This window comes from Equus quagga, chromosome 7 (genome assembly GCF_021613505.1).
Source record: "Equus quagga isolate Etosha38 chromosome 7, UCLA_HA_Equagga_1.0, whole genome shotgun sequence".
Lineage (NCBI taxonomy): Eukaryota > Metazoa > Chordata > Mammalia > Perissodactyla > Equidae > Equus > Equus quagga.
In genome coordinates, this window is record NC_060273.1 from 36,840,472 (window position 1) to 36,857,826 (window position 17,355).

A 17,355-nucleotide genomic window follows, 5' to 3' on the forward strand; every position below is an offset into this window, starting at 1 on the left:
CTAAATCTCAGACAGTAACTCCGAAGGACCCACGTGGGTGCTATACAGGCTTGCAGTGCAGTCATGGAACACCAGGCTTAGGAAATGCATCCTTTTATAGTGAGCTGTCACAAGCTTGATCTTTTTCCAAAGGGGCTCAGTACCTCATCCCTTGAGGTCGCTTGCTGCAAACACTACCCTGGGTAAAGATCACACAGGGCTTTGCATTCCTGGCATGCCCAGTAAGAATGTGCAGGAAGCTCAAGGCCCATAGCAGACTGCCCTTCCCAGCAGCACTGTCTCCACCTCCTCCGCTCAACTCCCACCTCTGCACTGGATCCACCAGTTTTCTGCAGGAGCTCCGTGACTCACAAGCTAATTGCTCCTACTGGTGAGGCAGGATTGCATCAGAATGGTGCTAACACACTGATGGCCGTGGAACACAGGACGGTTCAAGATTCTGGGCTACAATGGGCCACTGCCCTACCCCTCTGTGTATGTTTGGGGGTGAGAGGGAGAACCTGTGTCGTGCCAACTCCAATGTGTAGCACCCTGGGGCGGTGGGAGTGGTAGCCAGTGTGCTTTACCCCAGCTCCCCTCACCACCAGCACCCAGGACCGCCCTCCGTTCCTCATGTCAGGCATGGGGGAGGGGGAGAGCACTTATTTTCCTAGCTGCACTTTCCAGACAAATGAAGCGGAGGAGTATCCTGACTTGCAGTGATCAATGCGGTGGCTTGGTGCTCTCCTGGGGGACATAAGCCATGAAGGGCTGCCTGCCCTTCTTGCTGGGCTCCTTGGCCTTCCTCCTCCTCAGCTTTGTGTAGTTTGTGGGGGGGTGGCTCATACCCTCCCTTCCCCAGGGTCCCTCTGTCTCTTGTGGGTAGCCCTCTCTACCAAGAGGAGGGAGGGTCCTCCCGTCATTGGACATCCCCCTCCAGACCCTCTCACTGGCCCTGGAAAGCTCCGGATTGTCCATCAGACTCAGGAGCAGAGCGATGGGTCATTCTGTCTCTGGAGCCCCTCGGCCAAAGGGGAAGGCATTTCCTTAGTTGAGGAAATCTCCCAGAAACTATAGGAAAAAGGAAAAGTAATGGAAAGTCAGAGAGAACAGAAAAGAAAATTAGCCCGGCCGGAGAGTCCAACAGCTACAAACTAGGAGTTCCATAAAGAATCGAGAAGCAGGAATAGACGCATACCAAGGCACATCGTTATGAAATTTCATAAAGCTAGAGAAAAAAATAAAAATTTTACAAGCTTCCAGAGAGAACAAAAAAGTGGATCACATGAGCCAGCCCTGATGGCCCAGCGGTTATAGTTCTGCACACTCCGCTTCAAATTTGAGTCAAATTTTTTGTTTTAAATAAACTTCCACAGTGTTACTTCCAATTGCATACTTTTTTGCAGTTCCTTCAATTGGAAGTAACACTGTGGAAGTTTATTTAAAGCAAAATATTTGACTCAAGCCTCAACTGCTTTTATAAACTTACAGGATAAAATAAATAATGAATATGAAACATTAAAATTTTTTAAAAAACAGAGATGGAGATGATGCTATGAATGAGGCAGGACATGAAGCCAGACCAACAGACTGACTATGTGTGGGGTCCGGGAGGCCAGACCTTCAGGGTCCCACGCCTTCCCGGGAACATTGAGAGCTCTGGAGTGAAAACACAAAACAAAGCAGGGTAGCGTTCTGGAGGTATGCCTACAGTGGAGAGATTCGCCAAATTCAACAGAGAAATCCCAGCCTGAGTCCCCTTGGGCCCTGCAGCCCTGGACACCAATCAGAGGTGGGAAGCAGGGAGCACCTCAGTGAGGTGGCTGAGGCTCACCTGGAGGAGGAGTGCCCTGAGATGCTCTGAGGGATTGCCTGGTACCTGAACTAAGTCTTCACTGCTTCTTATGTTCTACTCTCCAGCACTGAGTAAGAGAAGGAACGAGGAACCTTGAGGAGAGGGGATATAAGAGGATGGATGACCCAGTGGAAGAGAAAGAGGAGGGCTTAGAGGTATGGAGTGGTGTTCCTCAGAATCCTACTTAACCCATTAAAAGTACTCCCAAAAGCTCTAGGTTCAGGACAAGGATAGAGACAGGGAAGGACATTGCCAGCCCACTCCTGAGACTCAAGGAAGGAGCCTAATTTGGGATTCTGTCCTTGTCCCGAGAGCCTCAGGGAGAAACTGTTCTAGATAAGTTCTGCTGTCCTTTAGTTCTGTCTCACATTAGTATTTTTTTCTTATACCGTGATGAGTGAGCAATATGCGGAAATGCTGTCTTTGATATTTAGTCATGGAAGAAAAAACAAACAACGCAGAAGGAAATAACCCAGCTGTTGATATTTGAAAGCAACTTCTGATCTTTTGAACAAATAAAGAAAAACACGTGACAGGAGAAAAGTTTCAGATCAATGAGGAAACTCAAAGTTCACATGAACAGGCAGAGCTAAGGCAGACTGGAATGTGAGATCCGGCCCCACTAGGACAGGAGAGATGGGGCAGGGGTGGAGGAGGGAGAAACCCCAGAAGACCCAGTCCTGGCCAGGCGTAGGGGAGGAGGAGAGGGGCACAGGGCCGCTTAGACACCCAGACAAACTTCCTGGAAGGATTCTGATTTCAGAGCAAGTGCGAAGGCCTAAGACAGCTTACCAAGGAAAGGTAAAAAGATTGTTCCTGACCAGTTGGGTGACAGACAGCTGATAGGGGAGGGTCACAAGGGCCTCAGGCGACCTGAGGGTGGGGCTGGGCTATGGGCATCGACTGAGCACACCAGGGAGGATGGGGGTCCAGAGAACCAAATGTGGGTCCTTCCACGTTCACCTCCTGCCCACCCAACAAAGAACACCAACAGATTCTCCTGCAGGCAGGACCGACTTCAAGTGCAGTTTGAGGATGTCCCACCCCAGGAGGGCCTCGTTTCCACAAATTGTCTCCTTCTTAACAATTCCTCAGTCACTTTAGAATAGCATGTTGTTCTGTACCTGGGAGACTCCTCTGCAAACAGCCCATCAGCCCCCGAGGCTGCACAGAACAACTTGTGTTTCCATGTAACTAGCTTCCTCTGTATTCTATATGCTTTGTTTTATGCATTAAAAATTATCTTGAGAGGCCAGCCTGGTGGCATATTGGTTAAACTCAGGTGCTCCACTTTGGCAGCCCAGGGTTCATGGGTTTGGATCCCAGGTACGGACCTACTCACCACTCCTCAAGCCGTGCTGTGGCAGAGACCCACGTACAAAATGGAGGAAGACTGGCACAGATGTTAGTTCAGGGATAATCTTCCTCAAGCAAAATGAGAAATATTGGCAACAGATGTTAGCTCAGCACCAATCTTCCTCACCAAAATATATATATATATATATATCTCTCTTGAGAATAACTGGTAAGAGAGTAAATGGCACAAAACGTTAAGAACTGCTGACCTATAAAAATGTATGTTTGGTCAACCTTTGAGATTCTTTTAGTATGTCTAGGATTAGAAATTAGATATGTACCTTTACTAATAGGAAGACAAAATTTTAATTTAGTCTTGTTATGCATATATCAAATTCTAGAACAACATAACATTAGCCTCGATATCTGGTCATCAAAGTCGAAGTTTCTAGCTAATTTGCCTTTCAAGATCTAAATTCAAATGGAGGCTGACCTAATATGTCGTGTTGCTTATTTTTTACGTGAAAGGAGTTTGTGATATTTCCCAGGACCATCTTTCCAAGCAAACTAGTCACCTACAATGTGAGGCTAGATCTTTAATAAAAACTGATTTTCCAGTCAAAAGGCAAAAAAAAGAGCTGCTGACCTAGAGGGATGGGGTATGCAGAGAAGGCAGGCTGTGAGGGAAGAGAGACGACAGCAGGATGTGCCTCATTCATGGACTGACATTGGACGCTCATTGGATCGACACTGTATGCTCACTGGATCGGGGAGCTCCAGAATCTGACTCCAACCTCCCATTTGAATTTATCACCCCGCCTGCCCAACCCCTCCACCTTCTTCATCAGCTCTGTTTCCACCAAAGTGGCCTCAATGACCTTTAAATAGGTGTGGTAACATCTCTTTTTGTCTTTGCTCCTTTATCCATTGATCTATTTTTGTGTTTACTGGTTGTCTTCTTTGTACCAGGCACTGGGCTAAGACCCAGGGACAGAAAGATGAACGTGACAGATACCATCCCTGTCTTTATGAAATTTGCCCCCATCTGCCAACAGGAATTCTCTCCCTGTTCCATGTCCTGCTCAACCATATCTCTCACGAAGCCACTCCTGCTGCCATTCCAGATTTTAGTTCCTTCTCCGATGAAGCTCTTCTTGGCACTCACCGTCAGTACCAATCGTACAAAATTGGTAGGAATGTCTTGATAACTCTTGGGTATCAGATTTATTAGGTTTTTGTAATTAAGTTATGAAACCTAATTTTTTTTGTTAGGTGTTAACCATTAGGCGTTAATAGGTTTTTGCCTGTTTCATCCTTGTAACTGCAAAAGACAAAAGAGTCTTTCCCAGCTATCTCAGAAATTGCCTGATTTTCAGACTGTGCCTTGAGTCAATAATTTCTGCTTTTGCGTTTATTCTCTTTTTCATTAAGCTTTTCAGCACTTTTGGACTCAACCTTCCCAGACTTTATCTTTGAATTCCTCAAGTCCTTCATGCTGTGCAACAGTATTGGGACCTAAAATTTTGCCTTCGATGAACAGTTCGTTCTAGTCGACCACAAGAGATAACACAGTCACTTGTTTCACCCTCCACTGCGTTCCACACTAAGGACGTCCCCAAGACGACTGTATTTCTGCTGCCTTCAGCCCCTATCTGGCCCCATAACCGGTCCCAGTTCCCCTCCCTCCGTTCCCCTGAGCAAATGTTGCCTGAAAACAATCCTTGCACCAATTTTGTATCCATCAGAATCATTACTTGCTAGAAACAGAATCCAATTCTGACTTTGAGCAGAAAATAAACGTATTTATGGGTCGGCTCTCAGAATCAATGTAGAGACAGGAGAAGAACAGGCAAAATCACGAGACGGGACCAGTTCTGTAAACACGTGCTACCGTCAACAGGGACACCGGATGCCACCTCATGGACCGATGACACCACCCACTGGACGCTGGACCTCCCCCTCATGGCTACTGCTGCCCTGCTGCCCCCATGAGTTGCTGAGACAACCAGACAGGGCTGTCCATGATGCCCTCTTCTTTGCTTCACTGACACCTGACCCTGTGTCTAGGGCACGAGCATCTGCCTCACTGAGCCCAAGCCACGCACACTTGGTCTGTTGCAAGAGATGCTGTGAAAAGGGGATCCTGGCTGTTTCTGCTTCCATGATGGAAAGGCCTGGATTCCCCAAGCATCGAAAGAGAGGGAGGCAGACATGTGAATGTCCTCCAGACAGCACTCTGGTGGGATGGGGTGTGGGAGAGTGAGGGTCACACCTTAATTGGGGTCTACCCAGGCAGATCCAGGCTCTGGACATGTTGAGAGCTCTTCCAGAGGAGGGGAGTGAAGGCTGGTCTGACAACAGCCAAATCCCCCTACTGACCCCAGGGTGGGAACATCATAATAGACTGGAAGGGTGACACACATCTCAGGCACCTGCCACTTGCCACATACACCCCCAGCCCACTGGCATTCTTTCACCCGGGGATACAGAGTCCCTGTCCCTAGATCAGCTGTCTCAGTTCTCGGTTTGGAGACTGTCCATAGACTCACTGAGCACAGCTTCTGCCCAGCCTGGCTGGTGCATCTTTTTCTCTCACTGTCAGGGGAGGAGCCCATCCTGACACTCTCATTGGGCTGTGGATTCACCTCCCTTGGGCTGGGCTCAAAGCCCAGCCATTCCCATAACTATACCTGGCTTTCTTTCTAAGTAGCCTGCTCTGAGCTCCAGGATCCAGGGAAGCCCAGAACCTTCCAGACAGCCACTATGAGCACAATGGTGCCTGTCCTGCTGCCTCTGCTGCTCCTTCTGGGTCCTGCCGTCTCCCAGGAGACTCACACTGGTGAGTGGGGAAGCCAGGAGTGGCTATGGAGAAGAATGGAGGGGAGATAAGGAACAGGATAGGTGGGCTGGGAGAATGATGCCCGAGGCAGCTGCGATTCCCAAGTGTACTGCGGGAGTGGGCGTCCAAGGCTGTCAACCAACTCAGCTCACCCCCTTCTAGAAGCATTCAGGGAGCCTGTGGACTCATGCAAAATAAGACCTTAAAGAATCGGAACCGAAAACTCTTCATTTAAGACCCAGAGAGGAGAAATTACCTGCCCAGGGTCATCCAGCCAGGACAGAGCAGGAGCCACACAGGTGGAACCTCTTGTTCCTCTCCTCCTTCCAACGGCTGGATGTACCTGTCTGACTCTCAGGGAAAGAGGGAACAACCTCAAGGGGCAGGTGTGAAGGCAGCTTAACTGGAGGGATGGTTCTGGAAGGACCTCACCCCACAGTCAGACACTACTCCAGTGGGCCTGAAAGGTAAGTGATTGTGAAAGGAGCCAGCTGGAGCTTGGAAAGAACCAGCGTCAGTTCTAGGATGGGGGAATGAGGCTGTTTTTTTGACATGCAAAATTTCAAGATGAAGAAATGTAAGCCAAACTGTACAAGTGTAAAATTCGTTATATTTATAAACAAGCAGAATATGTATTTTATAACAATTAATGACATTTAGAATGTTATCACCTCCTACACCAAAATCTGTGTTAGTCAGGGTTCTCCAGAGAAACAGAACTAATAGGATGTATACGCAGATAAAAAGAGATTTATTTTAGAGAATTGGCTCACACAGTTGTGGCAGCTGGCCAGCCCAAAATCTGCAGAGTAGGTCAGCAGGCTGGAGACCCAGAGAAGAGTTGATGTAACAGTCTTGAGTCCAAAGGCAGTCTGGAGGCCAAATTCCTTCTTCTTTGGGGGACCTCAGTCTTTTCTCTTATGGACTTCAACTGATCAGATGAGGCCCACCCACATTATAGAGGGTAATCTGCTTTACTGACATTCTGCTGAGTTAAATGTCAGTCACATTTAAAAACCAATTAGCAAGAATAATTTCAGTACTTGAACTAGGAATCTGCCATATGACCTCTAACATTATTAACACTCAGGTAAGTCATATCATGAATTAATTATGGAAATGTCCCCCCCGCCCCCCACCAGTCCCTGCCTTCTACCAAAATGCAAGGTACAGGCCTGGGAATTCTGAGATCGATCCTGGTCTTAACCTGTGCTGATCCATTCTGGGTCATTTCCCGAGTTTTCCAGTAAATTCTCCTTTCCGCACTTTCTAACTATATGTATTTGTCAGGTTCGACTAGGCTATGCTTCAGTAGTAAAGTTTTTAGTGGCTTAACCCTACAGAGGTTTCTTTCCTGCTCATACAAAGTTGACTACAGTTCAGTTAACTTTCCTCTCCTCCATGGGGTGACACAGGGATCCAGCTGTTCGCATCTTGAGACTCTCCTGTCTCATCCTGGGGCCTCCACAGTCATCGCCTAAAGGGAAGAGAGACAGATGGGGCAAACCAGCTCATCAGTCCTCAGACCAGAAGAAAGACATCACTTCCCTTTTGACAGAACTCAGTCACATGGTCCCAACATACCTACAAGGGGGCTGAGAAATATTATGTTCTTCTGTGCCAAGAAAAGGAAACAAGACACAGAAGGGTCTCTGAAATGTCATCCCAGAAAAGACGTAGAGCCCTTTTGCTCGAGCGAGCCTCCAGTGGTGTGAGGCTGACAGCAGGGTGAAGAGAGCTGGGGAGGAGGAGGCCCAAGGACCAGGTCTCCCTCCCTGGCCCTCTGCTGTCTCACGTTGGCCCCCACACCTCAAAGTCTTCTCTTTTGCAGGGCCTTACTCTCTGAGCTTCCTCTACACTGGGCTGTCCAAGCCCGCTAAGGGTTTCCCCAGGTTTCAGGCCATCGCCTACCTCAATGACCAGGCCTTCTTCCACTACGACAGCGAGGGCAGGAAGGCTGAGCCCTTGGGCCCGTGGAGCCAGGTGGAAGGGATGGAGGACTGGGAGAAGGAGAGTGAACTTCAGAAGGCCAGGGAGGACATCTTCATGGTGACCCTGGAAGACATCATGGACTATTACAAGGACAGAGAAGGTCAGTGGACGACGGACTGCTGGGGTGGAGGGTCTCAGCTCAAGAGGCAGCCCTGTAATTGTGAGTAGAAAAGGGTCAGCAGGATGGAAATAATCCCAATCCTAAAGGAGGAACGGGAAGCACAAGTAGAAATACACAGACATTTCCGTATCTCCCCCACCCCACAAGACATCTGCTTTTCTCCTTCCACATCACTTCTCCCATCCTCACTCCCAGGACTCAACTCACACAGGAAGTGATGGCAGAGCCAGCGCTTATCCAGGCACATCTGACCTCTCAGCTCCACACCCCTGCCCGTCTGAGGCTGATCCCACTTTAGAATGTGTCAGACTCACCCTTGCCCACGGATGTTGGGTAGAGAGTGAGCCAGCCTTGGGGTCACTCTGACCTGGGTTCATGTGGTGGTTCTGCCAGTCACTAGCTGTTTCACAGTGAACATATTTCTTAATTATCTGGTCTGAATCTGCAAAATTCGGAGCATTGAGACTCGCCTTCAAGCGACTTCATAAAACTTGTTTATGAAAATTCCCTGAAGGCTGGGACATAATCTGTCTTAATCTCCCCTGTAGCCCCATCATCTAGGAGAGCCAATAATACTTGCTCAAATGAAATTTGCTGAGTGATTGAGAGGAAGTACCTAGCACAGACCATGACCCATACGGAGAGCTCGGGAATGACTGAATTCAGGACCACGATGGTTAAAGTTACATGGAATCCTAAACACCCTCTTGTCCATAAGGAGCAAACTCAAGAGGGGTCAACTGGACATGTGGTGTGAGGAGCTGATCAGAGCATAGCACAGAGACTAGTTCTTGTGTCTCTCAGCCCAACACTCTTTCTCCTGAACCACACTGCCGACCCCCACTGCCTACCCTCGAGGGTGAGTGTCAAAAGATGGGTTTCTTGAGGGGGCCTGCATGGTGGCAGAGTGGTTAACATGCTCTGCTTCAGCGGCCCAGGGTTCACAGGTTTGGATCCCAGGCGTGGACCTCGCACTGCTTATCAAGCCATGCTGTGGCCGGCATCTCACATATACAGTAGAGGAAGATGGGCACGGATGTTAGCTCAGGGCCAATCTTCCTCAGCAAAAAGAGGAGGATTGATGGCAGACGTTAGCTCAGGGCTAATCTTCCTCCAAAAAACAAAAAAAAAGATGGGTTTTTGAGTACAAAAATGCCCAAGAAGCTACACAGAATCTGAAAGTTTCCAAAAGGAGGCAAGAGTTATGCAAAACTGAAAGATGTGGAATGAGAAGCCCTGGTAAGGAAAACGCCCTGGTTTGTGTGTCAGAAATAGGAGAGGGTAAGGCCAGGGAGGACACTGGGAGACATTGTGATTGGTTGGAATAGAAATGTTGAAGTGAGTAACTATGAGTAAAGAGGATAAAGAGACTAACACCAGGTATTAGAAAATAATAGCACCTCATATTTAGTGAGCAATTACTATGTGTCAGCACATGTATTAACATGTGCAACGCTCACAATAACCCTCTAAAATAGTACTATTGCCAATGCCATTTCAGAGATGAAAAAATTGAGGCACAGAGAAGTTAATGGCCCAACTTCATGCAACAAGCCAGGCGGGGGTGGGGAGAGATCTGGGATTTGAGCCCAGACAGCTTGAGATCAGAGCCTGTGCCAATAGCACTAATCAGGATTCGGTAAACACCTACTTTTATAATCGAAATGGAGAGGTCATGTCCCCTTTCCCTGAGGAGGCCCATTTCCAAGGGCTGTTGCTAATGGGGAAGGGAGATGGCGCTTTAGAGATTTTTATTAAAGATATCAAACACCGGAAAAGAGGGAACAAGTGATCAAGCTATGTTTACTCAAGTGGTGACATCAACTCCACTTAGAAGTGAAAACAAAGGAGGGATTTCGTAATCTATATAAAACTACAAATAATTTCTATTTAACTTGGAAATGCACTTCAGCATGGCTGCATGAGGTTCCTAAGAACTCACAGCATATTTGAACAAAATTCATTAAATGAGATGATGCAGAGGTGCTGGCAAGCCGGTCTACAGTCTGTAGCTCTCTGAAATTCCCTGGCTGGGAAGAATGCAGCTCATCTCAGACTGGCCTAAAACACCAAACCAAACCAAATTTCCCTCTCTCTGTCTGCTGTAACGTCTGGCAATAACCCATTTGTCAAGATAAAGCGATGGCATGCTTAGATTTCAAAAACCTTTCTTCCTATTGGGTTGCAAACTGTGTAGGAGTAAGAGTTATTACGACTGGATTGATGCCAGGCTGACTGACTCCCGGGGGGCTGGGGGGGATGCAGGGTCTCATACCTTTCAGGGACTGTTTGGTTGTGAGCTCCGGAATAACCAAAGCAGCGGAGCCTTCTGGAGGTACGCCTACGATGGACGGGACTTCATCGAATTCAACAAAGAAATCCCAGCCTGGGTCGCCCTGGACCCAGCAGCTCGGGACACCAAGCAGAAGTGGGAGGCAGAAGAAGTCTATGTGCAGCGGGCCAAGGCCTACCTGGAGGAGGAGTGCCCAGGGATGCTGCGGAGGTACCTGCAAGACAGCAAGATCTACCTGGACCGACAAGGTACCCGCCGCTTCCTTGGTCCTGCTCCCCTGCACTGAGCTGAGACAGACTGAGGTGGTCACAGGCTGGGAGCTCAGGGGAACAGCTCAGGAGAATCCCACAGTGGTTTGTCTCTATGATGATGCCTCCTGGCTGGACTGTGGAGAGCAGGCAGGCGTGTGAAATGTCTGTGCTGGAAGGATGAAAATGAGCAAGTGTGACAAGACTGATTGTCACAAGCTGAGACTTTAGTTTGAGAAGTAGCGAGAAAGAGGGTCTTGTGGGACAGAGCTGGGAAGGATCTGATGGACGGAGTGGCAGGCAGAACTAAGGGGCAGGGCTGACAATGGGGGAGAAGGGAGCCACCAAGCTCACTCAGAGGTTTGGGAAAAAACAGAAAGTTGTATGTGGGCAATCACAATTTCTTGCCATCAAAAGTCAGTAAGTGGAGGAGGCGCTGGGGCAAGAGAGCAGCCACGGACACCCCGTGACCCAACAGGCAAGGCTCAGGGGAAGCTCTGCTCTAAGATCACTGACATCCGGGGTGGGGGCGACATGAGCAGGCAGATGTCTGCTTCAGGCCCTCAGTACCCATGCTCTGTCCCTCCACAGATCCTCCCTCTGTGTCAGTCACCAGCCACGTGGCCCCAGGAAAAGAGAGGACACTCAAGTGCCTGGCCTATGACTTCTACCCACGAAGAATTGGTCTGCGCTGGACCCGGGCCAGCGATGCGCAGGAGACTGAGTCAGGGGGAGACATTCTTCCCAGTGGAAATGGCACTTACCTGTCCTGGGTGGTGGTGGGAGTCCCCCCTCAGGACAGAGCCCCCCACTCCTGCCACGTGGAGCACAGTAGCCTGGCTCAGCCCCTCTCTGTGCTGTGGGATGAGAGGCAGGAAGCAGAGGTTAAAGGTGGCTTGGGGACTCGAGCCCAGTAGTTAGCCTTTCTGCAGGACACGAGAGATCTGAACTCTAACAATCACTGTCAGCGTCATCAGCGGGGCCCAGGGAACAGTTCCAGAGGACAGGTGGTGGATCTGGAGACGGAAGACTTGAATGCCGGGCACGGAGCTGATTCACCGCCAAACCGCCTAGCAAAACCCCAGCATCAAATCTGTAGGATCAGATCAGTAATAATTGCCTGGCCTAGCACCCAGGATAGAAATGTATCTGTAAACCGTGAAATGCTGTAGAAGTGTGAATAGATTTTATCCTTCATCCCGTCCCCCTGAGTATTTGATTCATCTGAAATTCTGGGCATCCACTCGAAGCAATGTTCACTAGGCATCTTGACCTAGGATGTCTACCGTCTCGTGGTGTGGACCACCTGGTCTCTCGGGCGTTGCTCAGGAGCCCACTGCTGATGTCCCCTCTGCTTGTGAGGTTGCAGAACTCTGTGGCCTCTTCAACACAAACCCAATCCTCTTATGTACCTCAGCTTCGCCAGCACTCCCTTGCTCCCTGTGAGACACCATCCTCCACTCCAACAATTTCCCCCTTCGCACACCATGTTGGACCTTGGGGCCACGCACCACGCTCATTTGAGAGGCTCCGTGTCTCAAGGACACACTCCCAGGGAAGCAGGAAGCTGATATTCCTGGACTCCCTCCAATTTCATTTGAGTGTGTTTGTATAACATTCATAGAAAAACACATTTTTTTTTCTAACTTAGATTTAAACCTCAAAGACAGAGCAGAACTCTCACACCTGACCTTTTCATTAAGCTTGCCTACCTATGACTGTTTTTTCTTTCCTGTGTGACAAGACCTTCCTTCAAGGACACCCCATCCTCAGCCTCCAAAGTCAACCCTCCAAGCAGAGCTCCTTAAGGAAATCATTCCCAGCCTTCAGAATTCTGAGCTGACTCTCTTGTCTTTCTTGATAGCCTGAATTAAAGTCTACACTTTTTTTTTTTTTTTGGTGAGGAAGATCAGCCTTGAGCTAACGTCTGTTGCCAATCTTGCTCTGTTTTGTATGTGGGATGCCATCTCAGCATGGCTTGATGAGCAGTGTGTAGGTTCACACCCAGGATCCAAACCTGCGAACCCCAGGCCGCCAAAGCGGAGCACAAGAACTTAACCACTACGCCACCAGGCCAGCCCCAAAAAGCTATTCCTTTTTCTATTATTATTATTTTGAGCCAATTTGAAAATCAAAGCTGAGAAATAGCTTCTTTAGTCTATATGAGATCCGCATTCCTCTCCTCTGGGGCAAAAAAGTTCTGTCTAAACCCCCTGTAGAAGGGCTGCAGGGAAGAAAATCCAAACAGTCAAGAGGGAACAATGTGGTGACTGGTATTTCATACGTTATGACACTTGGAACAAATAAGAAAAACACAGTTTCAGATCAATGAGGAAACCTAAGGGCTACATGAACAGGCAGAGCTAAGGCAGACTGGAATGTGCAATCCCACCCACCAATGACAGGAGAGATGGGGTGGGGGTAGAGGAGGAGAAAAACCCCCAGAAGACCCACCCTGGCCAGGTGTGGGGGAGGAGGCGAGGGGCACAGAGCCACCTGGACACCCAGAGAAACGTCCTGGAGGGATCCGATTTCCAGAGCAAGTGTGAAGGCCTAAGACAGCTTGTCAAGAAAAGGTAAAAGGATTGTTCCAGACCAGTTGGGTGAGAGACAGCTGAGAGCGGAGGGCCACAAGGGCCTCAGGTGACCTGAGCAGGGGGCTGGGCCATGGGCATCAACTGGTCACACCAGGGAGGATAAGGAGTCAGGAGAAGCAAATGTGGGTCCTTCCACAGTCACTTCCTGCCCACCCAACAAAGAACACCAACAGATTCTCCTCCAGGCAGGACCGACTTCAAGCGCAACTTGAGGATGCCCCACCCCAGGAGGGCCTCGTTTCCACAAATTATCTTCTTCTTAATTCCTCAGTCCCTTAGTACTAGCTGGTCTCTCTGGAGCATTCCTCTGGCGATCGCTCACCAGCTAGATGGGAGGGATGGAGCGCTCTGAACTAGGCAGGAGACACCAACCTGATATAGCCCTTAAACAGATTCTCTGTTACAATCCTCTTCAATATGGCTGAATGCTGCTTGTTCCATCCTTTTTCCCAGCTAGAACTTGCTGTTCCAGCCAAACAGACCTTATTGTTCATCAGACACATTTAGTATTTTCTACTTCTTTTGCTCATTTATCGGTGAATTCACTCAAGAATTATATATTGAGTGTCTATTTTCTGCTCGGTACTATAATAACCACTGGAGACCTGGTGGAATAAGGTAGGTACAGGTCCTTCTTGCATGGAGATTCCCCCAAATCTGCTTATTGAAACAATACCTACTGTCAAGGTCCAGCTCAAATCTTACCTCCTCCCATGACCACTCCCGTGACCACCAGTGTCAACATATCCTCTTTCCATGCTGAGATTTCTCGCAGATAGAAATATCAGGGAAGATTTCAAGAAAGACATTTGAGTGAAGCCAGTCTCCACACTATCTAAGGATGTCACAAGCAATCTCAGACCACCCTATCACCTATTCTCTTTTTTCTTCCTTCCCAAGTGAAAAGAAAGGGAAAAAATAAAGAAATCAAAGATGGGACTATCTAGAAGAAACGCATTTGGAGAAAAGGGCACAGCAAATGCTAAGTGCCCAGGGGCAGGAACAATCTTGATGATTGAAAGACAGAATAAATACCAGTGGGGCTGGAGCATCACGAACGAGAGCAGAGTCATAAGAGAAGATGTTGAAAAGGCAGATCATGTAGAAGCCAGATCATGTAGGGCTTTGTAGGCCTTGGGAAGGAGTTTCTATTGCAAGTGGCAACTCATGGTGGACTTTAACCAAGATGGTGATACGACTTGACTTAGATTTTTAAAACATCCCTTTGGCTGCTGTGTGAAGAACTGACAACAGTGACACAAGAATGGAAACAGCGAAACCAGATATGAGTTCCAGTGAAGGGCTTGGACCAGTGTGGTAGCAGTGGGGAAGGTAGTAAGCAGCCAGTTTTAGGATACGTTCTGGAGATCAAGCCTGCGGGACTTGCTGTGGATCCCAACGAGCACTGAGTTTGCTGATAGGTTGGATCTGAGCTGTGGGGGAAAGGAATGACTCACATCTGAACCCCAAGTTTTTGATCTGAGTCACTTCTTGAGGCCCTCTCCTTCGAGGGCTGTCACATCACACACAGGCCTCCACACTTCTCTTCTGAGCCAGGACCCTAAAAGTTCTTCTCAGCTCCCCTTTTCCCTACCCACCAATCCCAATCCATCACCAAGTCCTGTGGGTCCTTCTTCCACAATCCATTCCAGTCCTCTGCTGACCTCCCCACCATCCAGTCCTCAGGGACTCGAGGTCCATGTGGCTTCAGAGAGACTGGGACATTCTGAACCCTGACCTTGTTAAAAGAAAAAGCAGCTCCCTGCTTCCCACCTGGGCAGGAGTTTTCAAGATGACCCCCCGGGAATAGTATTTCCAGGGCTCCCAGTCACCACTTGGGAACCCACAGTAGCTCCTCCCTGAATCAGCCTCCAATCCAATCCGTGCTATTCCTTTCTGCACTCTTCCTCACTCTTCCAGCTCAAACCTCCGTCTTCTCTCCCTCTAGCCCAAGCTGCAAGCTAAGTTCCCAATTGCCCCCGACTTGTAGCATCCTCTCCTTACCAGGCCTGACCCTGCCTGCAACCTTTCTGACAAGATCATCCTCAACAGCCCCGCCTGCCAAGCCCCTCAGACGCAGCTTCAGCGTAGCTCACGGCGCCCCCTCGTGGTCCAAAAGCAAAGGTGCAGGCTGGCGGTCCTCACCTGGAAGGGATCTCCTTGCGCTTGAGCGTCAAGATATCCTTTGCCTCCCGTGGAATCTGGTGAAGCCAAGGTGGCTGGATTAATATCCGCGAAAGCAGGAGGGCTCCTGGAGGTGGAAATGCTTTCTACCTGGGAGGTCAATAACTGCTATAGATCATTCTTAAACTAAGAGCTGGCAGAGAGAGGAAGGAACCCATGGTGGCCCAAACTGAAGAGACCCAGCTGAACTTGTCCCCGAAGCGAGGTTGACAGAGGCTCCTCCTGCGCGCTGCCCCGGGAGGCAGAAGGGCAAAGACTCCCAGACGGCGTCACCAGACACCTCCTCCCCCAGACGTGCCACCCCTTTCTTTCATCATTTTGCTTTACTATGTTTTCTTTCATTTTATTTTATTTTCCACTCCCCAGGAAATCAAGTTCATCATCACTCCGCAGGACACAGCACATGGTTAGCCTCAGACGGCTCAAGGCCTCTCTGGCTTTCCTTTACGAAATTATTGTCCCAATTCGTCTCATCCTAACGTTGCAGCCCTCTGGCTGTTCATAAAGCCCAGCCTCCACCCCACACACCGCCTTCTGGTGGGTTCTCTTCTTGCTGGGCAGATGAGTCAGGGTGAGCAGCCTCAGGAGCTGTGGGGATGAAGACTTGCTGCCTTTCTCTCTGTGTCATCCAGGAGTCATGAAATCCCTTTGCTGTCACCCTTTAACTCTGGGAGAGCATCACCCCCTTGAGAATCTGGCAAAATGAGCTAGCCCTCTGTAGCAGACGCCGCTGGTAACTGACCCACAGCCTCTCGGCGTTCCTTGTTCTCGTGCAATGGATGCCGTAACAGAGTATCACAGACTGGGCAGCTTAAACAACAGAAATGTATTTCTCACAGTTCTAGAGCCTGCAAATCCGAGATCGAGGTGTCAGCAGGGTTGGTTTCTGCCGAGGCCTCTCTCCTTGGCTTGCAGATGGCCGCCCTCTTGCTGCCTCTCCCCATGGTGGTCCCTCTGCACACGCACATACCTCGTGTCTCTTTGTGCGTCCAAATTTCTTTTTCTTATAAGGACATCGGTCATATTGGATCAGGGCCCACCCTAACGGCCTCATTTTAACTTAATTACCTCTTTAAAGGCCCTCTCTCTACATACGGTCACATTCGGAGGGCTTCGGGCTGGAGGTTGGGGCTTTGACATATGGATTTGAGGGCGAGCAGACACAATTCATCCCTTAGCATTGTTGTTGCAGGCTCCTGCTACTCTGCCTGGCAGCTTTTCTGCTCTGGGCTGATGCTTAGTTTACACATTGCAAAATTGTAAAGGCTTTTTGGGGTAAGAATGCGCCTTCTTAAGGATCCAGGGGAGTGGAGAATTAAGTCCTGAACATCTGGTTTTGTTTTGTTTTGTTTTGTTTGAGGAATATTAGCCTTGAGCTAACATCTGCTGACAATCCTCCTCTTTTTGGTGAGGAAGACTGGCCCTGAGCTAACATCCATGCCCATCTCCCTCTACTTTATATGTGGGACGCCTACCACAGCATGGCTTGCCAAGTCATGCCGTGTCTGCACCCGGGATCCAAACCAGAAAACCCTGGGCCGCCAAAGTGGAACATGCGAACTTAACCGCTGCACCACTGGGCCGGCCCCCTGAACATCTGTATTTTAATATTGGAATTAACCTGTCTAAATACATTGCAATTACTGACACTGTTGAATTGTCTCACCTCATCTTCTGTTTTCTATTTACCATGCTTTCTTGTTACTTCAAACTTACCACGTGTGAGGCCCAAGGCTGAGGGCACAATGGTGAACAAGACAGGCAAAGTCCTTGACTTGGCAGGACCTACCATGATGCAGAGTTGTGTCCAGGAACATCCTTGGTGGCAAACAACAGGTACTAGCTGGCTAACTTAAGCCCAGCCCCACCCCCAAAAAAGGACTTTATTGGTAAAATTTTGGGTAATTCAAGATTTTGAGATGTAATCTTCTAAGGCAAACACAGAAAAGAA

The 17,355-nt window shown here is 49.0% G+C and overlaps 1 protein-coding gene and 1 long non-coding RNA gene across 3 annotated transcripts; both read left to right on the forward strand.

Annotated features, from left to right (window-relative positions):
• Window positions 1-2,514: 2,514 nt before the first annotated feature.
• On the forward strand, window positions 2,515-5,186 carry LOC124242243 (uncharacterized). 2 transcript variants are annotated; one of them, XR_006889409.1, is made up of 3 exons: window positions 2,515-2,635; window positions 4,186-4,320; window positions 5,031-5,186. It is a non-coding gene; the product is annotated as an uncharacterized LOC124242243 (long non-coding RNA). The 2 variants fall into 2 exon arrangements; XR_006889408.1 differs by lacking the exon at window positions 5,031-5,186 and adding an exon at window positions 4,562-4,770.
• Window positions 5,187-5,812: 626 nt separating this feature from the next.
• AZGP1 (alpha-2-glycoprotein 1, zinc-binding) lies at window positions 5,813-11,820 on the forward strand. The gene is made up of 4 exons (XM_046667049.1): window positions 5,813-5,969; window positions 7,801-8,061; window positions 10,348-10,623; window positions 11,215-11,820. Exons 1-4 carry the CDS (start codon window positions 5,894-5,896, stop codon window positions 11,538-11,540), a joined length of 939 nt encoding a protein of 312 aa, XP_046523005.1. The 5' UTR covers window positions 5,813-5,893; the 3' UTR covers window positions 11,541-11,820.
• The last annotated feature ends 5,535 nt before the right edge of the window (window positions 11,821-17,355 follow it).

Coding starts and splice junctions, on each gene's coding strand:
- AZGP1 (XM_046667049.1), top strand. CDS start 5,894: ATGAGCACAATGGTGCCTGTCCTGCTGCCTCTGCTGCTCCTTCTGGGT. Junction 8,062..10,347: donor CTATTACAAGGACAGAGAAG/GTCAGTGGACGA, acceptor GGGGGGATGCAG/GGTCTCATACCTTTCAGGGA. Junction 10,624..11,214: donor GATCTACCTGGACCGACAAG/GTACCCGCCGCT, acceptor GTCCCTCCACAG/ATCCTCCCTCTGTGTCAGTC.